The 26,531-nt window shown below is 42.6% G+C and overlaps 1 protein-coding gene across 2 annotated transcripts in view; it reads left to right on the top strand.

Moving 5' to 3' along the window:
• Window positions 1-26,531, top strand: part of ABCC4 (ATP binding cassette subfamily C member 4 (PEL blood group)) — a 418,547-nt gene that overhangs the window by 319,568 nt on the left and 72,448 nt on the right. For both annotated transcript variants that reach the window (XM_068267922.1, XM_068267923.1), the window contains 5 exons: window positions 10,649-10,768; window positions 12,449-12,559; window positions 17,361-17,461; window positions 19,341-19,532; window positions 25,439-25,594. In XM_068267922.1, the coding sequence (XP_068124023.1) occupies window positions 10,649-10,768; window positions 12,449-12,559; window positions 17,361-17,461; window positions 19,341-19,532; window positions 25,439-25,594 (680 nt within the window). The remainder of the gene's footprint in view (window positions 1-10,648; window positions 10,769-12,448; window positions 12,560-17,360; window positions 17,462-19,340; window positions 19,533-25,438; window positions 25,595-26,531) is intronic.

Raw genomic sequence — 26,531 nt, 5'->3', positions numbered from 1 at the left:
GTGAGAAGTGGATCGAAAATCATACATCATTCCAAACATTTTTTACAAATCAATAACTGCAAAGTGGGGTGTGCGTAATTATTCGGCCCCCTGAGTCAATACTTTGTAGAACCACCTTTTGCTGCAATTACAGCTGCCAGTCTTTTAGGGTATGTCTCTACCAGCTTTGCACATCTAGAGACTGAAATCCTTGCCCATTCTTCTTTGCAAAACAGCTCCAGCTCAGTCAGATTAGATGGACAGCATTTGTGAACAGCAGTTTTCAGATCTTGCCACAGATTCTCGATTGGATTTAGATCTGGACTTTGACTGGGCCATTCTAACACATAGATATGTTTTGTTTTAAACCATTCCATTGTTGCCCTGGCTTTATGTTTAGGGTCATTGTCCTGCTGGAAGGTGAACCTCCGCCCCAGTCTCCAGTCTTTTGCAGTCTCCAAGAGGTTTTCTTCCAAGTTTGCCCTGTATTTGGCTCCATCCATCTTCCCATCAACTCTGACCAGCTTCCCTGTCCCTGCTGAAGAGAAGCACCCCCAGAGCATGATTCTGCCACCATCATATTTGACAGAGGGGATGGTGTGTTCAGAGTGATGTGCAGTGTTCGTTTTCTGCCACACATAGCGTTTTGCATTTTGGCCAAAAAGTTCCATTTTGGTCTCATCTGACCAGAGCACCTTCTTCCACATGGTTACTGCGTCCCCCACATGGCTTGTGGCAAACTGCAAACGGGACTTCTTATGCTTTTCTGTTAACAATGCCTTTCTTCTTGCCACTCTTCCATAAAGGCCAACTTTGTACAGTGCATGACTAATAGTTGTCCTATGGACAGAGTCTCCCACCTGAGCTGTAGATCTCTGCAGCTCGTCCAGAGTCACCATGGGCCTCTTGACTGCATTTCTGATCAGCGTTCTCCTTGTTCGGCCTGTGAGTTTAGGTGGATGGCCTTGTCTTGGTAGGTGTACAGTTGTGCCATACTCGTTCCATTTCTGAATGATCGCTTAACCAGTGCTCCGTGGGATGTTCAAGGCTTTGGAAATCTTTTTGTAGCCTAAGCCTGCTTTAAATTTCTCAATAACTTGATCCCTGACCTGTCTTGTGTGTTCTTTGGACTTCACTGAGTTGTTGCTCCCAATATTCTCTTAGACAACCTCTGAGGCCCTCACAGAGCAGCTGTATTTGTACTGACATTAGATTACACACGGGTGCACTCTATTTAGTCATTAGCACTCATCAGGCAATGTCTATAGGCAACTGACTGCACTCAGATTAAAGGGGGCCGAATAATTATGCACACACCACTTTGCAGTTATTTATTTGTAAAAAAATGTTTGGAATCATGTATGATGTTCGTTCCACTTCTCACATGTACAGCACTTTGTGTTGGTCTTTCATGTGGAATTCTAATAAAATTGATTCAGGTTTGTGGCAGTAATATGACAAAATGTGGAAAACTTCAAGGGGGCCGAACACTTTTGCAACCCACTGTATTACATCTGTTACACAAAAACGCTCCAGAAAACACTAGGCATGTTTAGAAAACCTCTCTAAAACATGCCTAGAATCGCTCTGAAAATCTGCTTCAAAAACCTCTAGCGTTTTGCGGATCTGCTAGAGGTTTTTGATGTGCACTGGGCCTTTCTGTTTATTGGCTGTTTAAGTGCTTCAGAAAACAGAACTGTATTTGACCCAGTGGGTCGAATTGCTCAGAGACGCTATTTTGCATAGAGAACTGAAGTTTAACTCTTCCTGTACTGAACAATATGAACATTTATTTTTTATTAATGTTTGATTTCTTAACTGTATTACAGATACAATTAATTATCTCATATCTTTGTAAAGAGGCCTTTTATCTGCCCAATTGATAATGACATAACAATGAACTTGCCCACACCTGTCCATGAAACAGCCTTTGAGTCAATTGTCCAATTACTTTTGAGCCACTTAAAGGGGAACTGAAGAGAGAGGTATATGAAGGCTGTCATGTTTATTTCCTTTTAGACAATACCAGTTGTCTGGCAGCCCTGCTGATCCTCTGCCTCTAATACTATTAGCCATAGCCCCTGAACAAGCATGCAGCAGATCAGGTGTTTCAGTGGTTCAGACTTATAAGTCTGATCTGACAAGACTAGCTGCATGCTTGTTTCTGGTTTTAATCAGATACTACTGCAGAGAAATAGACCAGCAGGGCTGCCAGGCAACTGGTATTGATTAAAAAGAAATAAACAGGACAGCCTCCATATACCTCTCTCTTCAGTTCCCCTTTAAATGAAGGGATTGGGTAAAAAAAATGCTTTAGTTGCCTCACATTTTTATGCAATCGCTTTGTTCACCCCACTGAATTAAAGCTCACAGTTTGTACTTCAAATTCATTTCAGTGGTTTCATTTAAATTTCAATGTAGTAATGTACTGAACTAAAATTAGAAAAAAGTTGTCTTTGTTCAAATATTTTTTGACCTGACGATATGCAGCTGAATTGGCACAATGCTTGATAATGAAGGGGGATGTGGTGAGATCAGTTCTCATCTACTTTTCTTTATCTTGATGAAAAAGTGAAAACTCGAGACTTAAGAGACTCAGAGATGAAGTATACTAAAGGATGAAGTATACTAAAGCTCTGATACTTACCTGGGGCTTCCTCCCGTCCCACAAACACGTCTAAGTCCCACGCCGTCCTCCCGCGGTCTGCCGTTCAGCCACGTTGAGCCCTGGTAACTGGCTCAGTGACGTCAGTCTGGGTTTACTGCGCATGCGCTGGAGGTCTGCGCATGCGCAGTAGATCCGGACTGGCATCGAATGAGCCTGTTACTGGGGATCACCTCGGCTGAACGGCAGACCGTGGGAGGACAGCGTTGGATTTAAATGTGTTTATGGTGTAGGAGAAAGCCCCGGGTAAGTATCAGAGCTTTAGTATACTTGGCCTCTGAGTCTCTTTTTAAATTCTCTTAAAATTGTTATTGACAGTGATCGAAGGCTGCACCCAATTATTGTTTAACTCGCAGCATGTTGAATGTATGCAAGTGCTTTCCTATGTCTTTTTAGCGTTCTTCAACCCCTAGATGTACCAAATAACACATATTCTCTTTATCCTTGATTATATCTGTATACCAGGTCACATAATGGCTCTGATCAACAGAAGCTTTTACTTAACCAAGAATTCCTTTGACATTTCTTACTATTAATGCAAATGGTGGGCGCGAACGAGACTTTAAGCAATCACGGTACTTTGCGTGGGAGTCGTCGGGGATCTTAAATATTTGATCTGCCGTGACAGTCGTTATCAGCGCATGATGCTAAGCGACGTTCGCGTGATCGTGCACTTGTACTTATGTCATGAGATTGCTGAAACGACTGCTTGTTGCTCGGAAAATCTCCAGTTGTCGGAAAAATCACCAGGAAAAAATTTGGAAGTGGGTATGGGTCTTAAGGTACAACTTTCCATCATCTTGGAGGGCTTTAAGGAGACTCTGTACAAAAAATTCCCCTGGGGGTACTCACCTTCGGAAGGGGGAAGCCTCTGGATCCTAATGAGGCTTCCCCGTCCTCCTATGTCCCACGGTGGTCTTGCTCTGGCCCTCCGAATGAAAAGCCAACAATTTGTCAAGCTGTGCAATACTTACCTTTTCTGGCTCCAGCGGGGGCGCTGTTGCGGCTCTCAACCCGGAAATAGGCGGAAATAGACCGGACCCGACTGGGACTGGCTATTTCCACCTATTTCGGAGTCGAGAGCCGCTACTGCGCCTGTGCTGGAGCCAGGAAGGTAAATATTTACATGGCCCACTGTTCGTGGATCTGCAGAAAGACCACCATGGGACGGAGGAGGACGGGTGAAGCCTCAATCGGATCCAGAAGCTTCCCCCTCCCGAGGTGAGTACCCCCCGGGGAATTTTTTATTGATACAGATTCTCTTTAATTCAACACCAAGTTGTATTATTTTATTATTATTATTGATTTACATAGCGCCAGCATCATTTGTGGCACTGTACAACAGAATATAGACTATACCAATACAATATAAACAATACAGTTAAAAATTCAGTTTCTGCAGTGAACAAATCAATTACAGATTTTTACATAATGGTGGAATATATGCACGCAGATTACACAGCATTGAGTCAAAAATGAAAGCGAGCACTGGCCAATTGGCCTAAAGGCTCATACACATGTCCAACAAAGTGCATGAGCAACACCATGACATGACCAACACCATGACAAAACATTGACATAACAAGTATTTCCGCTCACTAACCAACTAACTAAATGATCAACTCATTTAAATACTGTGCTGCAAACGAAGCAACAAACTGCATGACATGGCCGCTAGGGTTGCTCGTCGGATTCTGCGGAATGGAGATTTCCGCGATTCCTGTCGGAAATTGGTAATTCCATTCCAGTGAGCCAGAGCGGAACATCTATAGCGGTAATTAGAAAATAATGGAATTCTGTGTGGAATTCCGTCGGAATTTAATCAGAAACGTGTAAAAGCTGCATTTATTTTTAGGCAGAATTTTTAAGCCAATCGGAAGGGATAGACCCATCACAGAAGCTTAATACATGCTGATTTCTGCAATAAAAACTGAATTTCTGCACCAATTAGAGTCTTAACAAAAACCAACAAATCCTAGTTAGCAACCAGCTCCTAGCTACCTATCATCAGCTATCCCACACATTTTGTACATAAGAGAGGTGTGACAGTCACAAAGCTTGTGGGTTTCAGTCTGGTGTTTTAGAGAGAGGAGAGACAGACCCATATTAGTTTTTTCAACATAAAACAATAGTCTTTTTAAAGACTGTATATAAAACAAAAGTATTTTTAAAGACTGAGAGAGAGAGAATTAGACTGAGTGTGAGCTATAAGTAGTAGTGGGTGTGTTCGTGAGAGAGTGAACGTAGATTGTTAGTTTGAGTGATAGATTGTAGTGTACTAGTAGTTGCTGTGTGGAGAGGGTTAGAGAGAGCCACAGGCTTAGTGTTTGACAGAGTGAGAGAGTTAGGTGATTGATTAGTTGAGTGTAGTGCAAGTTTTTTTTTTTATTATTTTCCTAAGTTCACTTTTTTTTCTTTATTTTGTGTTTGATTTATTTTCTTTATTTCACCCCCTTATTTTCTTATCTGTTTTTTAATTCAAGTTAGGTGGATTTATTTTACTTTGGTTCTGTCGCTCATACCCCTTCCCCAATAAAGTTTTTGGCCCCAAAACAATGGAGCGAGAGCAGCAGCAATTTCCTGCCACTCCTAAAAGAAAATGAACACGTCGATACTCCCCTCCTGCTCCACGTGCACGCAAATCCCCTGCATGGAATTATTTTACTGTTCTGGAAGAGGATGAATCCAGGGCAGTCTGTTCTGTGTGCCGTAAATCGGTGAGCAGAGGCAAATCGGGCAGCGTGTTCGGCACTTCAGGGCTGATAAGCCATCTGCGCAACCACCACAGACGGGAGTTCGAATATGTAAAGAATTACAATAAGATGGGTGGAGGAAAAGCAGCAGCAACAGGCCCCTCCTCTTCTTTTTCAAGTCGTCCTGTTCCTATCCAACCTGCTCAGTCCCATTCTACTTCAAATCCCTCTGCATGCCAGGCTGGAAGAGGGCTCCAGACCTTGGCAAGCACCTTATCATCACCCTTGTTGGTTTCCTCTGAATCACCAGTGTTCCAGCGTCAGGCCTCTGTGCCAGAAATGTTGCAGAGGAAGCGGATGCTCCCTGCAACTGATCCGTTTGTTGTCAAAAATAGTGCGCTCCTAGCAAGGCTGTTGGGCCAACAGCTGCTGCCCTACCAGTTTGTGGACTGTGCCTCCTTCCGCAGACTGATGAACAGTGTTGCTCCACAATGGCGGATCCCCATTCGCCATTATTTTGCCAGGAATGCTATCCCTGCCTTTCACCAGCACATTGTGGAGTGTATCAGCCGGTCTATGGATCACGCTGTCGCTGGCAAGGTGCACTTCACTATGGATGGCTGAAGCAGCAGGCATGGGCAGGAAGAGTATCTAACTTTTAGCGCACATTGGGTCACCCTCCATGGTGTTACTCAGGAGGGTGCAAGATCTGGGGCATCTCAGCTGGTGGTGAAGCCACCTGGGTTGAAGGCGAGGCCTGTTCTACTTCCCTCTGCTACCTGTTCTGTCCAAAGCCGGTCCGCCGTTGCTGAGCCTCCCAGCAAGTGGTCCCGCTCCTACACTGGTCTGCTGCATCATCGACGACAAGCAGTGCTGAAACTTGAATCCATGGACGAGAACAGGCAAACCAGATCGGTAATCCTTGCAGCCTTACAGGATCAGATTCGGCAGTGGCTGTCCCCCCGAAAACTGGAGACAGGTGTAGTGGTGTCTAATAATGGTGCCAACATGCTGACCGCCATTTCTGAAGGTGGCTACACTCACTTACCTTGCTTGGCCCACGTCTTCAACCTTGTAGTCCAGAAATTTTTACTAACTTTTGATGGGTTGAAGGATGCTGTGGCCTCAGCACGAAAAGTGTCAGCCCACATCCGTCGCTCCGCAACCGCCACCGCGGCCTTGAAACTGCTGAAGCACCGCCATAGCCTGCCGCAGCACAGGCTTATTTCTGATTGTCCGACGCAGTGGAACTCCACCCTCCACATGCTGGAGAGGTTGTGGGAGCAGCGAATGGCGGTCAGGCTATACCTGTCTCAGACATCTTCCTCCAGAACAGGGCCACTGGACTACATTACTGGGGACCAGTGGCAGCTGATTGGACAGGTGTGCAAAGTCTTGGAGCCGTTTGAGCAGGCAACAAAATTGGTCAGTGAGGAGCACTGCAGCATATCAGAAGTGCTCCCTATTGTCTTCATGCTGGACAAGGCTCTTGACAAAGTGCTCGGACAGGAGGAGGAAGCCCTACTGAACAGTGGTCAGTCAAGTGGGGGAGTGAGTGAGCATGCTCAAGTGGATGAGGAGGCAGAGCTTGTGGAAGCGGAAGAGCCCATTGTCCGGGGGTGGGAAGAAGGTTCTGATGTGGAGCTGGAGCATGACAACAGTTATGACAGCCAGGAAGAGGTGATCAATGGCAGACATCTCTTCCCTATGGTTGCACATATGCTCCAGTGCCTCCGTAAGGACCCCCGGTTTAAAACTTTAAAATCAAGGCTCGACATGTGGGTGGCCACCATCTTAGATCCCTGGTGCAAGAGGAAAATGTGGCAGTTCATACTCCCCTCCCAAGCAGACGCCAGGATGAGCCACATCCGGGATGCCCTTCTTCGTTGTGCAGAAGATGCGTTTCCTGAACCTGTATCCCGGGCCCAAGCTACCAAGTCTCATTATACTCAGCAAAGGTCTGGTGGTCCCACTCCCAGCAGCAGCACCATTAGCCAATCTGTGAACCTGCTGAGTATGTTGAAGGAATTTTATCAGCCAATGCCAGATACTCCTTGTAACAGCAGCACCACCACCGCCAGCGGCTGGCCCATATAGTGAATGATTACTTGCGATCGGCCAGTGCTCCAGACAATATGGAGAGTAATGATGACCCCATGGACTATTGGACAAACAACTGGATACCTGGCCTGAACTCGCTCAGTATGCACTCCTCCAGTGCATAAATACTCGCTCGGAAAGAACACTGGCGGCTGGCCATGCAAGAACCTCCTTCTTGAGCGAGTATTTAGTGCTGCAGGTGGGGTGGTCACTGACCAACGGACCTGTCTGTCCACAGACAATGTGGACATACTAACGTTCATAAAAATGAACGAGTCATGGATCAGTGATAATTACAAGGTCCCTCTCACTGATTCATGATGAACATTAGACAGACTTAATTAAAATTTTGCTGTTTTCCAAGCCTCAAATGGTCTCCCTCTCAAACCCTGCTGCCTATCACTATCATCGCATATTTTTGCTTTTTAAGATCATGCTGCTCCCAAAAAAATTATAATGACTGCTGTGAAACCACTTCTAGGTCCCATGGCCTACGACAACTCCACCTGCTCCCCAAAAAAATTATAATGACTGCTGTGAAACCACCTCTAGGTCCCATGGCCTACAACTTCTCCTGCTGCTCCAAAAAAAAGTTATGACTGCTGTGAAACCACCTCTAGGTCCCATGGCCTACAACTTCTCCTGCTGCTCCAAAAAAAAGTTATGACTGCCGTGGAACCACCTCTAGGTCCCATGGCCTACGACAACTCCTGCTGCTCCAAACAAAAATTGTAATGACTGCCATGGAACCACCTCTAGGTCCCATGGCCTATGACAACTCCTGCTGCTACAAAAACAAAAATTGTGATAACTGCCGTGGCACCACCTCTAGGGCCCATGACCTACGACAACTCCTGCTGCTCCAAACAAAAATTGTAATGACTGCCGTGGAACCACCTCTAGGTCCCATAGCCTACAACAACTCCTGCTGCTCCCAAAAAAATTGTAATCAGGATTGTGATTTAGCCACCACTAAAGCCAAAGTTATCATCAGGACTGCCAGGGAACTGGTATTTGTTTAAAAGGAAACATCCATTGGGTTCCCTTTAACATTGTGGAAATGGTTCCGCCGGAATGCGGAATTCCACGGAATACCGCGAGAATCCGCCGGAATGTAGCGGTATTTCATTATAGCGGAAGGCGGAATTACCGCGATATCGGAAATCTCATGTTCCGATCATCCCTAATGGCCACATTCAAAGCAACAACGTCACTCAAACGATGTTGCACACATTTGGCCAACTGCACAATATCAGCTCAACACTCATGTGAATGGATCGGGCAAACCACCTATTATTAGACAATTGTCTTGTCATTTGCCACACATACACACACCTGATTGTTGTCCAACACACCAAAATCAGATGACAATCAGGATTTTTGGTTTAGCATGTGTATGGGCCTTTAAAGTGTAAAGGGTTAAGGGAGAGGACAATAGGTGCAGGGAAGCTGTGTATCAGATGGTAAAATGGTTGTCAGTTGCCAGGGAATATGCTTGCCTGAAGAGTTGAGTTTCCAGGTTGAGTAAGTGTGGGTAAGTGGCAGATGTATTGAGGGAGGGTGTTCCAGAGGAAGGGAGAGGATCAAGAGAAGCCTTGGAGCTAGGTTGTAAAGTGCTGTTTAGGTAAGCGTCAGGATTTTGAGTGCTTTGCGGACCATCTTTCTTGCTCATCAACCAACACAGGCAGTTATTCAAAGGATACAAGTGGTGCATCATTAGATGGCTTGGTTATAGTAAAGCACATAGACTTCCTTTACTGCAAGTGTAACATGTGAGCTTGTCCCATACACCATGGTGTGTTGCAACCACAATACCTGACCCATGGTGAAGTCTCCATGGAATACAAACGGATTAAACCTATTTTCCAAGTTCACAAAATGTATTCTACAATTGACTTTTTCTTAAAGGATATGACACTGCAGAAAACTGATTCAGGCTCAGTAAAGATGATAATATTTCTTACTATAAAGTAAATTAAAGTCAGTCATATTAACTAAATATGAGCCTTGCCAAAAACCAATAACTATCTCGATAAAAGTAATTCCCATATATATGAGCTGAGAAAACTATCTTTTGTTTGGCAATACCAGTAAATAAATACATACTAGTGCAAACAGGAAGAGGAAGGCTTGTCACGATGTTCCCTCCTATCACTCACCCATTCCCTCTTCTTCTGCACTCCTTAAGGTTAGTGAATGGGGTGGGGAAGAAAAGCAAATGGGAGGGAACATCACAGTAAGCCTGCTTCTTCCTGTCTGAAAATTTGACTTTAGCCAAAAGTCTTATTTTTCAAGGATGGGATTATGGAGACAAGGGGACGAGGAAACCGCTCCTAGCGATTTTTTCTTACCCTGAGCTCAGCTTGGGGTTACCGCTAGGGAGGTTAAACGGGAGCTCTGTGCTTTTCAGTCAGGACACCCACGTCAGGCACCAGCATTTTTATTCAACTCTCCCTTCTCCCTTTCCGCTCTGTAAAGCAATACAATACTTGACATATAAATGTGGTCTTTTTGTACACTAAGGGCAAGAACGAAATGATCACAAACTAAGGGTGTACATGTCTAAAAGGAAACCAGAGACCACAGGTAGTTACCTTTTTATACATACCTGGGGCTTCCTCCAGCTCCATGGGCATGGATCGCTTTCAAGCCGCCGTCCTCCGCTGCCTGCAGCTCCGGTACCGGGTCCCGTAACTTTCTCCAATCACGGCCAGTCTACGCAAGAGGAAGTGCGCTCTTGATTTATCTCTCCATGTGGTAGAGGAAGTTTACGTATCTGTCCATGGGGCTCGAGGAAGCCTCTGGTATGTATAAAAGGTAAGTATCTGTGGTCTCTGGTACACTTTAAGATAAAAAGGTAATTACCACAGATAAAATTATCACTACTGTGATGCAGAACCTCTCATTCCATGAACAAATATGCCTACCTACAGCCTGACTGTGCATTTATGAAGGTTGTGTAGAATAACCGTAGTTTTAAGTTCATTTAATGTATCGGTTAAAGAGATATTTAAACTCTTAAAATGATCTATTGATTATTCTTCTATCTATTCTCATTAGCTGTTGTGGCTGTACTGCAGAAATTTCTTCCTGCAACAATAAAGAATTTCTTTACTTGAAAATACTTCTCATATAATATGTGCATTGTAGTTCATAGGACTGCTGTTTCTTTTTCTCTACAGTATTTACAGAATTTATGTATCTCTTTTAGCTCGAAGTCCAGTCTTCTCCCACTTATCATCTTCCCTCCAGGGCCTGTGGACCATCAGGGCATTTAAAGCAGAGGAGCGATTTCAACATTTATTTGATGCACAGCAAGATCTGCATTCAGGTTAGTCAATAAGTAAACAATATATATGGTTTATCTTAGATGACAAAAGCATAGGGCAATTTAATAGTTCTTTATGTGAGCAGAGAAATCTTGGGATTGGGGATATCCTAATTGTGCTATTCATTAGAAGTGGGTTCTTTATTGGATGCCACTCACTAACTGACTCAAGGTCAATGGGTGAGTGGATAATATTCGGGATAGAGTGTGAGGCAAGTATGGACCATCTAAATTTAAACAATCTTTATTGCTGCTAACAATCCATAATCCAACGTTTTGTGGCAACTGAGTTTCTCTTTATCATAGATTACAAAAGCAGAACATCTGAGAAATAACGTAGATGAAACCAATGCATATATGAAACTATATACTGTATATATTCATTGGTGTGATGTTTTTTTTTTTCAGATGTTATGCTTTCATACTCCTTCAAGAGACTCCATTGCCTTGAAACTCTAGACTATGAATTTTTAGCAGCAATAAAAATTGTTTTAATTTAGATGGAGTGCTGACTCCATACTTACCGCATTGGTCAGGCCTTGGTTATTCAAGTGACCAGGACCTGAGCCCCCATACTAACCTAGGGCACTTACCAAGTAGTGTGCTCTCACTACTACTACTTCTACTTGATAGAGTGTGGACTATGGATTGTAGGACACCCATACTAGTTTACTGCACTCTGGCTGAATTAAGTACCAACAAAGTAAATCTTGTCCGATGCTCTACTGATTTACTGATGAGGATATATTGGGGTGTATGCAATAAACTGCTTTAAAGAAAACCTGAACTGAAAATTTAAAAGTTAAAATAAACATACACAAGTCATACTTACCTCCCGTGTAGTCTACTCCTCAATCTCTTTTTCCTCTCCTGCGTCCTGTTTGTCCACTGACATCAATGGAATTCTCCGTCCTCCATTTTGAAAATGGCCATTACACCATAACAGCTTTCTGGTCAGCACACAGTTAAACTGTAACAACGCCCACTTGAGCCATAGGGAAACATGGACACATCAGTTCTCCTCTCAGCCGTAACTGACAGCAACTGATATATAACTGACAGCAACTGATATATTTCAGTTCTGACAAAATGTTGTCAGAACTGGAAGGGATCATTGTCGGAAGAAAATGGTGAGCTTCTGAGAGGAACTGATGGCAAGGTAACTATGTATTGTTCATTTGAAGTTACCTCATGTGTTTATTTTAAATAATTTTACTCAGTACAGGTTCCCTTTAAGCAGAATAATGTGTGTAAATTCTTACCGCATGATAAGTAGAGCAGAATACAAAACTTTACATGCTATGCATTACACTGTACCCATCGTGCACCAGACTTTATGCATTTAATGCTGTTTAACGCCATTTAGTGCATACACCCCATTGAGCTTTGTTCAATTTGACACTAGTTAGTAATAAAACTTCATTCTGAAGCCTACACAAATAGTCATTTTATTATTCTATTGTTTGAATGACAAACTGTCCTTTTTATATGTGGTAGGTTTTGCGATATGATGTCCTGAGTCACTTAAATGCCTTGTCTGCACATTTTATTCATGACATCTAATAAAATTCAATGGGCTTCTGTCACTGGTGTCAATAAAAGGAAGACAGAAATGGAAAATATTTTTGATTGTAATTAAACATTATATTGTACATCATATCACACTCATTTCTTTCTTTTTAGAGGCCTGGTTTTTATTCCTGACGACATCCCGCTGGCTTGCAGTACGTCTGGATGCCATATGTGCTCTGTTTGTTATAGCTATTGCATTTGGATCCTTAATACTTGCAAAAAGTAAGTTGTGTGCTGCAAGAATTATGATGTTAACATTAGTTTTAATATATATATATATATATATATATAGTGAGTACATTCGGTGTAGTGTTTAAGAGCTTATAATTTAAAGTAAAGTCTCAAGTTTGAGGTCTCAAGCTTTTTACATAAACAACTAGTGCACCTTTCTTCAAAGAGGTTGGTGGGTCGTATTATACATGAAAAAGGGAAATTAAACACAACTTTTGCTGCTTGCACATAGGTATACTGCATTCATTATATTTAGTCAAAAAGACCATGTCCCACACAAGATAAAGCAAGTGCCATATAAAATGTGCAGCTACTAAACAACAAGAAAAGTATTATTTTTTTGAAAGATATTTTTATTAGTTTTCAAATTCAATGAGAAAGCTAAAACTCCCGCACACAAAAGCAGAATATAAACCAGGACCAGAGTATAAATATAGTTTGACATATTATGACTGAATAGACATCAATCGAGGACCATTATGTAGAGATTAGAGGAAATGTTTTATGTAATGTCTTTTAGAAGGCATGAAGTAAGACCAGTCTAATAATTGGTGGACTTTGAGGGTTTTAAATTGTATTAGTTTTGCCTGGGGAGCAAGTTATATAAGTCACTTTGTACACAGAATACCAACAGGCAGATAGCCATGCAAGGCAGATGTTATTGAATGACAGGCAAATTCCAATAACAGTCAGTTTAATAAGATGGCAGGAGGACAGAGGCACCAGCAGGATAAAAGGTACATACATTTTTTAAAAATTAGGATAGACAGTAGTGGACTTGCCTAGTCTCAAGGATACCAAATACACGAGGTGACGTGTTAAACAAAATAATTTATTTCAATACTCCACATAAACTTGCAGGATAAAAGGTGGAGGGGCGTATTACCCCTTTTTTTTCTTCTTTCCGATCTACAGAGAGCAACGTCTTAATCCTGAGTGGGAACAGGTCTAATCTTCCCACCTGCCTATTTAGTGGTTGCCTGAACGGTAACCCTTGTTTGTGAGTATAACTATACTTACCTTTAACTCTCACCTATATTGCCAATACATACTGCAACGTATCGGGCTCTCAGTGTCCCTTGCCTTTTTATCAGTTTGATAAGATGGAATTTGCCCCCCCCCCCCCCTCCAATTAACATATTAGGCAGTGAGCGTCCCCCAAATAACATAATTAGAAAGAGTACCACTTTGAAGAACATAATAGAGATTTTTCTCCTGTATACATAATAAGTGGGAAGATTGCCTCCCTAACCAACATAGTGACAGTGCCCACCAAATAAATAACTAGGCAAAGTATCTTCCCTGCCGACTATAATATGCATGCTTCCAAATAAAATAGCAGCACCTCATTCGCTGTACCAGTTCAGAGTCTCCTGGGTACTCATGATTGGCCTAGACTATAGGGGAACCACAGTGATGAGCTTATAAACCAATCCGCTGAGCTACACCATACCAATTGTGGAACTCCATGCGCCCGTGTAGTAATGACCACATGCAGTACTTTTTTCTTTTTTTTTAAAGAAAGCTTTGAGGGCCTTTAGAAAAATGATGCAACTGGTCGTAGTTTGAGGACCTCTGTTGTACAGAATGTATTTTTCTTAATGTACTATTTTATATATTAAAAATAGAGAAACCTCAGCAGTTCTTTTTGAAGACAGCAGGCTCCAGTTAATCGGCTAGCAGCTGGTTAATTAACGTGGCTGCTGTCATATTGGCAATATGATATCTGGCAGTCTCTTGCCTGTACCACTTACTGGCCTAATTCACTCCTAACTTGTAAGCTTCATTGGATGACTTCTACAGATCTCGCCACCATTTTTCTTGATCTGGGAGAACATGTTATTCTGTCTTGTATACTGATGATTCCAGGTGAATTGCCACATTAAAAGCCTTTGAAGAAGCATCTCTGTGGTCATGAGACACGCACTAGGTTGCCTATGGATTATAACTCATGTTATAGTTAATTTTCTGTACTAACTGTGACTACAGAACATGGTTATTTTTATACTTGTATCTATGTTACTGTGAATGTAAAACACAGTAGGCCACTCTGTGAAGATCTGACATTTTAACCATTAACCTCCTGGGCGATAATCCCGAGCTGAGCTCGGGGTATGTCGCGCAGGAGGAGTTCTCAGGCCCTGGTGGGCCGATTTGCGTAATTTTTTTTTGTTACACGCAACTAGCACTTTGCTAGCTGCGTGTAACTTACAATCGCCGCCGATCCGCCGCTACCCGCCGTGCCGCGTAGCCCCCTCCCCGACCCCTTGCGCAGCCTGGCCAATCAGTGCCAGGCAGCGCTGAGGGGTGGATCGGGACTCGTCACGACGTCCATGAAATCGGTGACGTCATGTCGCCATGGCGACCGGGGAAGCCCAGCAGGAATTCCCGTTCTGAACGGGATTTCCTGCTTACTCTGATCGCCGAAGGCGATCGGAGTGGGTGGGGGGTTGCCGCTGCGCAGTGACTATCATGTAGCGAGCCTACATGATATAAAAAATAAAAAAATTTTAAAAAAGTGCTGCGCCCCCTCCTGGGCGATGTAATTATATCACCCAGAGGGTTAAAAGCACTTCTTTTCCAGGGCTGGATCCAGACCAAATGTATTTTTTTTTTACTTTGTATCCTGCAGCTGCCAGCTAATCCATTGTTTTGATTTAGAAGTACAGTTGGCCAACAGTGTGTAGTGTATAGATGTGAAGTCAGTACAATTGTGAAAAATGCTGGTTTGCTGCACACAATGCTAGTGAAAATCACTACTGAGAATTACCCTTTATTGTTAACCTTTCCGTATTTAGTTAGATTGATTCATGCATGCTGTCAGATGTAGTACAGTAATTGAGTTTTAGAAACCAAATTTCAGCCGTAGTCAAATCTTCCTACTTTCATCTGAAGAATGTTACAAAAATTAAACATCTAATCCCCAGAGGATCTTCCAACCCTAGTTCACGCCTTCATCACATCACGGCTGGACTACTGCAATGCCCTAAGAAGGACCTGCATCACCTGCAATTAGTGCAGAATGCTGCTGCCAGATTGCTAACAAACCAGCCTCGCCACTGTCACATTACACCAATCCTTCGCTCACTGCACTGGCTACCAGTAGAATGGAGAATACTCTTCAAGATTGGACTGCTGACATTTAAATCACTGCATAATTTGGGATTTGGATACATGAAGGACTTGCTGAAGCTGCACCACACCTCTCATAACCTCAGATCAGCAGGTTCCATAAACTTGGTCACTCCCAGAGAGCACCTCAAAACCTTTGGAGACCGGAGCAGTGCTTTTCAGCGCTGCTAGATTTGGGCGCAGCCGGCGCCACCATAGACTATAATGGGAATCACATCTACAGCGGCGCCCAGTGAGTAACGTCGGCGCCGTCTGAAGACGGAGCCATAGTTGCTTAAAAAAACACAATATTTCGGCCTCCAGCAATCGCTGGAAGCCGAATTATATCATTCCCCCACTATCCATGGCGGCCTGGAAGGGGAATAGTAATTAACACAGCCCAGACATGTGCAGAAGCAGGATCAGCCATATACCGACTGTATCCTTTGCCCAAGTCTACCGGCGCCGATTTCAAATGTATGCTTGGAGACAGAGCTTTCTGTCATGCTGCCCCTACTCTTTGGAACTCCCTGCCATACCCATTAAAGACAGCCCCGTCCCTGGAGTTATTCAAATCCAGACTGAAAAGCCACCTGCAGTGGTGTAGCTAAGGAGCTATGGGCCCTGGTGCAAGTTTTACATGGAGCCCCCCAAGCACTCTATACATAACAATTGATACGGTGCACCAAAACCTGCGAAGGACAACCACAGTGTCAGAAGTGCAAGATGGGGATGGGGAACAGTTTGTTAATGATTACTACTATTTAAAGCATTTATAGAAGTTATTATTACCAACACAGGGCCAATAGAGAGCTAATATTGTGCTTGATAGAGGGCCCTTCTGACCTAAGGGCCCCGATGCAGTCGCTACCTCTGCAACCCCTATTGCTACTACACTGGCCACCTGTTTAGCCTGGCATTTCCAGACTAATACAATTCTTCCTCTGTATCACGATTTACCAATCAACTAATTATTGGTCTGAGCCAAGCTCAGGCACTTTGAGTCCTATGGGAGAAAAATGCTTTACAAATGTTATTTGTTGTTGTTGTTGTTGTTGTTACAGTACTGTATATTTAAATGCAGGTTAAGGGCTCGTTTCCACCATAGCGAATCCGCATGCGGCGACGACATGCGGATTCGCTTGTTACACTGAAGTGGCCGGGGCTATTTCCACATGTGCGGCGTGCGGGAGCGATTTGGCGGCGGGCCAAATCTGCACGACGGGACCCACCGAATTCGCCTGCGTCGGGAATCCGTGCGAATCGCCGCTAATGTATTTAATAGTAAAAACGCATGCGTTTGTTACATGCGTTTTTACCCGCGATTTCGCGTGCGATTTCGCACCTTTTTCAATTTTATTTTGCCCTGGCAGTGTCATGGTTAATTTCGCATGGCACCCTGCCATGCGAAATCGCGGGTAAAAACGCATGCGGAAACGCATCCGCATGCGTTTTTACAAGCGTCGGAATGCCGGCGAAATCGCGTCGCAAAAGTGGAAGCAGTGGCTAATTAGTTTAAGTGGAATTCTCATAGAATGACTTTTTATTGTAATTGCTAATCTTTTTACTTTATTAAAATTTGATTTGCATTTGATGGAATGTTGTAACCAAGAGCTTGAAGGACCAGCTGTTGCCCTAGTTCAAATGTTGTAAAGAATTTGTTATTTTTATATTCGAACAGCTCTTGATGCCGGGCAGGTTGGTTTGGCATTGTCTTATGCCATTACAATTATGGGATCCTTCCAGTGGGGAGTAAGGCAAAGCGCAGAAGTTGAAAATCTGGTAAGATTTATTTTTATGGCATTTGACTCTTAATGTTAGTTTCTTACACCAATGCTACAGTATATTTACATCAGGCAAGACTCCATTATTAGCTCCATGACATTAATATTTCTGTAGCTTTTCATGCATGCTCATTTTCGCCAGGATCCACAAGTGGGATAATCAGGGATGCCTTCCCTATTGCCAGATTCCCTCTCTAGTTATACTTATTCCCTCCCTCCCATCGCCCCCCTCCAGGGTCTTACATGGGAGCATGCAGTAAATAATTATATTTACATATCACATTTCTTTTGTCTTGACTACTGTGCTCCCAAGTTCTGCATGCCAGTCTCCTGCTATCTCTTCCCAAGTTCTATTGTCATGATCTTATGGTGTAATTTGTATGATCATCAGACCAGGATTTGGTAGAGACACATAAGAGGATGGCATTGAAGACTCAAGAGCACTGTGACCAAGACCACAGAAGCGAGGGAGATAAGTAAGATAGACTGCTCCACTTGCAAGACTCTGCAGAGGGAAGGGGAGGCACTGTGTTGTGGGAATATTTAATAAAGGGAGAAGATTGTATAAGGTGCTGTATATAGAAGCCATTGAAAAGCACTGCACTGGGAAGCACTGTAAGAAATGGCCTTGAGTGTAGCCATAACAAAAAACAAATGTGAACCTAGGTTACATGCTCTAGTGTATTAATGTGTACCTTTGCTCATACATTACTGGACCACAAAAACCATCACTGCTCATGTTACAGCATCACAGATCAGGATGTAGACTAGATTTGCAAGGCAAATATCAATGAGGAGCAGTTATTACCATTAACAGATTATACCAGAGCCAGGCAGATATTTATAGCTAAATGCTAGCTATTATTGATTATAAAGTGCCAACATATTCCGTGGTGTTAGTTATTTATGAACTTGTTAAAAAAATAAAGATACTTACCTAGGTAGAGGGAATCCTCTGGATATTCCAGAGGATTCCCACATCCTCCTCACCCCCATCGTTGCTGCACATGGACCCTCTGAATGTATCCAACAAGAGCTTGTCGGACATGTCATAGCCCGCTCCATGCAACTGCATCTGGATGAGTAAGCAAAAAACTACTCATCCATGAGTGACTACTACAGAGACCCAGCGTACTCATGCCAGCTCAGTATGGCCACGCCCGTGCATAAGGAGTGCTGTAGCAAGTTTTCAGAGCCTCTTGGGCAGTGGCTTTGGTCTTGAGGAGGATTCATTTTTCTTTTAAAAAGGCCTCAGGTTTCCTTTAAAGGTTGATAGTTATTGGTATTTACCCAAGGTTGTGATGGGCAGATTTTAGTGGAAGGCAGGTGTTAATAGATCAATGTCAAGTGACCGTCAGTAGGAGACAATTAGTGACAAGTAATAAACGACAGAGAGTAGGTTACAAATAGTGACAGACAACATACATAGCAATGAATTAGTTTTTCAAGTGTGACCTCTGTTTTAGTGGGGAAACGAACATACTCAGCTTCTTAGTGACACATTATACTGCATTAGTGTGTGGAAGATGGACTGAAGACTCGAGCATGTCACTTTTTTTTTAAGGTTACATTTAAGTTCTGACATTATTAGGAATACTCTGATTTTGGCCACACATCATTTCTCGATTTCCCTATTTTTAACGTCATTTCTTCCTTCTTTTACAGCCTAAGGGAGCACTGTATTTTAGTTTGAATATGTTTGTCCTTTATATAACTATTATTTTAAACAGTGTTCAGTTTTACACATCATGTATGTGACTTTGTCTAAGAAAGAAAAACTTCAAGCATCTGTCTTTGTTTACGTGCTTGAAATGTGTTCTATAATCTGATGTAATGTACTCAATAACATTATTTATTTATCAATAAATTATTTACAGATGATCTCAGTAGAACGGGTCATGGAGTACACCCAACTAGAAAAGGAAGCCGCATGGGAGTCTAAAAGACATCCACCTTCAGATTGGCCAAACAAGGGCATGATAGCATTTGAAAATGTAAACTTTGCCTACAGCTTAGATGGACCAGTAGTGCTGAGGCATTTAACTGCTCTAATCCGACCAAAGGAAAAGGTATTATATTACTGTTAAAGGGGTAGCTTTGTCTTGAGGTTGTATTCTTTTTTTTTCAAAGTATTTCTATCTATCTATCTACTTACTATGAATCTGATTTTGTTTTATTGTTTTCAAACTTTTTCACTTTAATTAAAAGAACATATACAATTGATAATATTTTCACAAATAAGTAGGACAGTTTTCAAAACAAATTTTTATGCTCTTATGCTGTTAGGTGTCCTCCAAAAAGCATAACTATCAGCATACTGAAGATTTCGCTGCAAAATCATTGTCATATCCATTTAGAGTAGAATCAACTCAAATAGTGTGTGAGAGCTGTAAAGTAGATTGGAAATAGTTTCTCAGATGTGGTAATTCCAGGTACCATATTGATGGGTGGTACGTGCTACTTTTTTTTACAAAGGTCTGAAATGATTTATCATGTTTTTAAAAGATATTGAGCTTTGTTTCTTTAGAGTGAGCAAATACAGGAGTGATTGATTGATTTTATGGTAGACTGAGTCACTTTCATGAAATCTGACAATACTCTGATGACTTTGTACTGCGTCAAGCAGTTCCACGCTGACCAAGTGTTTATCAATCAGATTTTGTAGTGGTAAACATAGTAAAATGATTGCTCCTCTACAATTGATTTCCCATTGAGGAATAATCAGTTATTTGAAAGAATGACCACGAACAGTCTATTTATGACAAGCTTTATTCTTGCAGTATACCAAAACATACATACTTTATATATTACTAGTAAAAAGGCCCGCACATTAAAAAATGGGCGCTAAGCCGCGGCCGCTATTCTCCTGCAACGTGCGCACTGTTGCCCGAAGTATATGCACACAGGGATATGTTGCTTGCTTGGCAGTCGGAAAATGCTGTTATTTCCCACAATGGCCTCAATTCACTAAGCAGTTTAGACTACTCTACTGATGGTTTTTAATCTACTGATGGTTTGGTGTAAATCAGTTACACCAAAAGGGAATTCATTAATAATTACCAAATGTTTTAGACCTGTTTTTAGACCTAGTCTAAAATATTAGGTTAAAGCAGGTTGGTAAAGCAGGGGAAATTATCAAAGATGCAATTCACAAAGAGTAGCTATGACTGACATCCTTCTCCTCTGCTGATCTCTTCTCTGGATACAATTAAACTCCTGCATAATTAATTCAAAAGGTTCCACCCTCATGTGTAAAATACCTCACAGGATTATTTTACCGACAGAAATCAGCTGGTCTAATCTCTGTCAGAAAAAGTGGGTGTGGTTACTGCTTGTTTGCCTTTGGGAATCAGAGAAGAAATTGAGGCAGTGGATAGCCTTGGGTGCGATCAGGCCACCCACTCTCGGCTTGGGCTGCTCCCGATTGCCACTAAACAATGAAGAGAAAGAAAAGAGGGGCGCTCTAAGCCTTCGAGTAACAACAGTTAAGCACACTTCTAGGACAGGTCTCACCTAATTCCAGTTTGGCCAGCACAGCGTACTAGGCCATGGTCAGCGTTTGTCCCTCTCTGCCGAGCCGGGGACCAAGCTCTCCTAGTCGGATGGGGCGGATATGACGTCACTCTCCCGCGCACTTTCTGGTGGTAGCTATGGATACGGGGACGCACGCTCGCATCACAGTGCTACTGCGAGCTGCGTCTATAGGTTGGGAGTTGCGGTGGTCTGACGCAAGGAAACCGCCACCGGAGGGCAATTGGGACTAAAAAGTTTTTATTTAAAACAGACAACGCGTTTCACGGAGGATCAGCCTCCGCTTTTTCAAGTCTTGTATGTTTAACAGATCGGTTTCATTTTATACAGAGGCCTCATAGAGAATCAGCCAATCGGTTCTGTGTGGGGCGGGGATTGGGACCCTAGTGTACATAATAGTGGGGAAAGACGTAGTCTTCCTAATAGAGGGTCTAGGGAGATAAATTCATGCAGTATATCTCCTAAGGGGACACACTGGACAAATTAAGTATTATATTAGATTCGACATATTCCTCCTGTATAGATAAGTAGGGGATCAAAGAAGGTAGGGGGCCTTCCATGCCCTCACACAAGACCCACTGGCCGTAACATCATGTCTAAAGAGATACACATATATACAAAACACACACATTTCTGCCTATAAATTAATCCAGTTCAGTCATACCCAAACACTTCATATGGCTCTAACCCCATCTACACAACTCAGACGTGCGTCTATCTAGTCCCAGCCATTGCATCTTTTGATCATTTCCCCTACTTTACCGACCTAATTACCGAATGTTTTAGACCAGGTCTAAAAACAGGTCTAAAACATTACACCAAACCATCAGTAGACTAGTCTAAACTGCTTAGTGAATTGAGGGCAATGCAGTGAGGTTCACAGACAGCAAACTGTCAGGTCTGGAAGCAGGTACACAGGAGGACGCAGAGACACTTGGGTTTTATTATATAGGATACATTTTATGGGTGCCAATGACCGTAAGCCACAGAAAACTCTTTTCTTTTTTCAATTTGTAACACTTGTTAATGCTTTTATTTCATAAAGCATTGCATATGGATTAACTACACTTATACCTTTATTTGGAACAAATAAATAATTTAAATTGTAATGTTGCAATTTAAGAATAGATTTGGTTACATTATCTTTACATAATGGCTATTTTCTATAAAATGAATAGATTTCTGTTTACAAGGACACTGTACTATTATATAAATTTACCTATATGCAGATGATCTGGCCTTGAAATGGCTCTGCATTGACAAGCTCCCATTAGCCGTATGTGATGTCATCTGTTACGACAGCATTAGTGGAATATAGTATTATGTGAAATGTAGGGCTATGTCAGAGAGGAGGACCTATCATATTTAAAAGTTTTAGTTGCATTTCATATGCAAAGCCTTGAATCAAATCCATTGTGGTGAAGGGTTTATTGGTGTAATGTGTTTTTTGCTTAATAAAACTGGAATTAATTGTACTGAAGTAGCAGTAGGGTATTGTACCGTGTTAGCCATCAGTAAAAGCAAGAAGTTTTAAATCAGGATGACACCATTTATTGGCTAACTAAAAATGAATAAGAATAAGCAAGCTTTCGGCCTTGCAGCCTTCGTCTGGCTTACATCCTGTTAGTTTGCAGGCTGGTGGTACAGACAGCTATATACATGCAACATCAAAAAGGAAAACAGTTTTTTTTTCAAGCATAAATACATGTCATTAAGATGCCTTAATTGAAACAGCATGTATGATCTTCGTGTCACTGCCCTGAAGGGCGGCTTCAAAACGTCAAATGATCGATTAAAATCAGAAACAAAATTTATAAATTGGTTCAAAGCTGTGGACAAGGGCTTGAATAAGGACAAAAACTTTTTATATTGGTCTGAGGCTGATGATATTTGAACTCTTTCTCAGCCTATATAGCTGAACTTGTGAACTCAGAATTTACGATACCAATGTGTCAGTCGAACTCTGTGAGCATGGAGTAAACAAGGATCCTTATCTCAGCTAACAACCTCTCACCCCATTTAAATGTTCTATTTCAATTAAGGCATCTTAATGACATGTATTTATGCTTGGGAAAAAAAACTGTTTTCCTTTTTGATGTTGCATGTATATAGCTGTCTGTACCACCAGCCTGCAAACTAACAGGATGTAAGGCAGATGAAGGCTGCAAGGCCGAAAGCTTGCTTATTCTTATTCATTTTTAGTTAGCCAATAAATGGTATCATCCTGATTTAAAACTTCTTGCTTTAATTGTACTGAGTACAACAAAGCATCATCTTTGTTGGAAAAGCAGGGCAGGGTTGGAGAAGTAAAATCACAAAAGAAAGTTGAGATCAACAATGCTAGACAACCTGATACCAATGGGCAACAGTACAAAATTGGGTATTTCTGAGCAACACAAGCAGGAAGCCTAAAGCAGTAGGGGTATACAGAGAGTATTTATTATGTGTACCATTTGTACTCAATCAATTAGAGTATAAAAAGAGTTACTTATTTTGTTGTTCAGTCACCAGAAAATGTATTTTACTTGGGTGTAAACCTAGGGTAGAAACTCAGGCTGCTACTTTTAACTCTCCATCTCCATATTGCTTCTCTGGTGATCCCCCCTCCTCCCATATTCCCCCATTTAGCATTCCCTGGTGTCTAATGGCGCTCCTCCCCCATACAGCATTCTCTGGTTTCTAGTGGTCCCTACACATTATAGAATACCTGGCAGCTCATTAAAAAGAACCTGAAGTCACAGGCATGTGGAGGTTGCCATAATATTTATTTCCTTTTAAACAATGCAAGTTGGCTGGCAGCACTGCTTAACTCTTTGGCTGCATTACTATCTGAATCACATATCTAAAACAAGCATGCTGCTAATCTATTCAGACTGTAGTCAGAGCACCTGATCTGAATGCTTGTTCCAGGATCTATGGCTAAAGCCTCAAACACACGGCTAAGGTTGGCTGAGGCGCTCGTTATTGGCGTATGTAGAGCAGCCCCAACCGATGACCTGAAAGCAATCTGCCCAGTGGATCAGCTGACCCGAGCAATGGATGATTTCTTTGATTCCGCCACTCCCTCGCCCGCCATATGGCATCACGCACGCGCCGCTCCGTTGTCCCACACTCCCCGCATAGCAACAGAATGCATTGTCAACTACATAGCTGGCACTCCTCTGTACAGGCCGGCCCAGTGATGTCGCCCAAGGGGATAGGGTCCTAATCCCCAATGGGCGACATACATCACAGAAGTATAGACATAAAAGTATTAGAGACAGAGGACCAGACAATTTCCATTTGTCAAAGGAAAATAAATGTCAGCCTCCCTATTCGTCACCCTTTCATTTAGTTTGCAGCACGTTCAGGGATTTTCAGTATAGTCTGACTAGCAGTGTAACCTGTGCTGACAGACAAAGCTGAATTAAGTGTCATTGATCTGTATTCCCTAAATTTTGTTAAACTTAAAGGATACCAGAACTCAAAAAGTTTGGAGAAATGGGGGGAGCAGGCATATACTACCACCTGTCCTTATGCCCAGCGGTTCCCCTGTTTTCCTCTCTGCCCCTTATAGGTCACCTAAAAGCCCCCCGATCCTGCCAGCCGGAAGAGGATCCCAGGGGGATTTTAGTTGAGCTACGAGGGGCAGAGAGGAGAATGGGGGGAATGGTGGGCATAAGGACAGGTGACAGTATATGCCTTCTCCCCCCATTTCTCCAAAATGTTTGACCTCTGGTACCCTTAAACATTTGCAGACAGCACACATTAAGTTTACTGGCCTATACACAAATTGCCTGTTACACACATATCATGTTGTTTAACCTCCTTAGCGGTTATCACAAGTCCAGCTCGGGGTGGAAAAAACAAGCTAGCAGCGGTTATCCCGAGCTGAAGTCGTGGTAGCCGGCAGGAGGTCTATGCAGAGCAATGGGCACAGCTGGCATTTTTATTCACCTCCTGTGGGATCCTGACGTCAGCCACCGTTCTTCTTCCTCTCCTCCGAGGCTCTGTTTCCTCCTGGTGAGATCACCGTCTGTCTTCATGACGACAGCCAGCAATCTCACTATAGAGTTACAGCGCCACCTGGAGGACGGAAGGAGAACTGCAGCGCTGTTCAGGGAGGTAAGTGAGTCTGGGGCTGCTGCAGATCTCTCTGTGGTGTGATTTTTTTTCCAGGCTGTAGGGTCTAAAAGCATGCTAAAAAATTGCACCGCTTTTAGACCCTAAAATCTGGAAAGAATCAGACCGCCAAGGAGGTTAATTCGCGTAAGCCCTAATGGGATTTAGTAAGTATAAATTATTACTGTCTTCTATATCGTACAAGCAGTGTGCCAATTCTACACAAAGAACACAATTTTAAAAGTTTGCATGGTTGTGAATGAAATACCTTTTTTTTATCCCCGTTACCTGGATGGTAAAGATGTCACTTCCAGAGTGCCACATTAATCTGTGTCTTTGATAGGTTGGAATAGTTGGAAGAACCGGAGCTGGAAAAAGTTCTCTCATTGCAGCTCTTTTCCGTCTTGCTGAACCCGATGGGAAAATTTGGATAGATAAGATTTTAACATCTGAACTTGGCTTGCATGACTTGAGGAAGAAGATGTCCATAATACCCCAGGTATGCCATTTGGATAACTGTACTTTCAGCATGACTAATTAGGAAAAAGGAGTTTTATGTATGTCCACAGATAATATAGTATCTTATGTGTTGTGTACTGATATAAATGTGCATTTTTTTTCCTCTTTCTATTTCAAGTGGTGGTTCCTCTGGGTTCTTGGAGGATTTGTACTAGCTTTGATGATTCTGATTATGTGGCCCTTATTGAATTTACTTTTTGTCCTAAGTTTTCAACTAGGGAGTCATATTTTAATTAACTTTTCAGCACTCTGCAATTGAAAAAACAAAAGTACCGTATTTGCCGCCATATAAGACACACTTTTCCCCCCAGAAAAATGGGGAGAAAAAGTCCCTACGTCTTATACGATGAAGGGAATCCCCAACCTAAGAATGCCCATCGATACGTTCGTCAGGGATTCCCTGCGTTGTCCTGCCTTCTGTCCCCGTGTGCCCACTACAATATGTTTTGTAGTGTAGCAGCAGTTGTGTTTTACCTACTCCAGCAGCGCCTGCGGGGATAGCCGACCTCTTCTTCTCCACACTCCTCTCTCTAGTGAATGGCTTGTACTGACACGTCATCAGTAGGGATGATCAATGAGATGCAAATGTATGCAGTTTGAAAATGGACCAATCAATTTAAACCCAGGTTCAAACTGATTGGTCCATTTTCAAGCTGCATATATTTGCATACAAAATTGCATATATTTGCATCAACTCGGAAGAATTTGCATATCTGTGATCATCCCTAGTCATCAGTACAAGCCAACACACAAGGGAGCGTTCAGAACTCTCCAGGCTACGTGAATGCAGCAAGAGAGCGTGTGCGGCCAGGCAGCGCATGAACAGTTGGCCCTGAAACAGAAGACTTTCTGGGGCCAATTTTGGAAGAACGGAGAGTCAGAAGAGGACGGCTTGGGAGTGATCAGGCCGGAGGAAG

Source organism: Hyperolius riggenbachi, chromosome 2 (assembly GCF_040937935.1).
Source record: "Hyperolius riggenbachi isolate aHypRig1 chromosome 2, aHypRig1.pri, whole genome shotgun sequence".
Taxonomy (NCBI): domain Eukaryota; kingdom Metazoa; phylum Chordata; class Amphibia; order Anura; family Hyperoliidae; genus Hyperolius; species Hyperolius riggenbachi.
The sequence above is the reverse complement of the archived record's forward strand: the minus strand, read 5'-3'. Positions and strand labels throughout refer to the sequence as shown.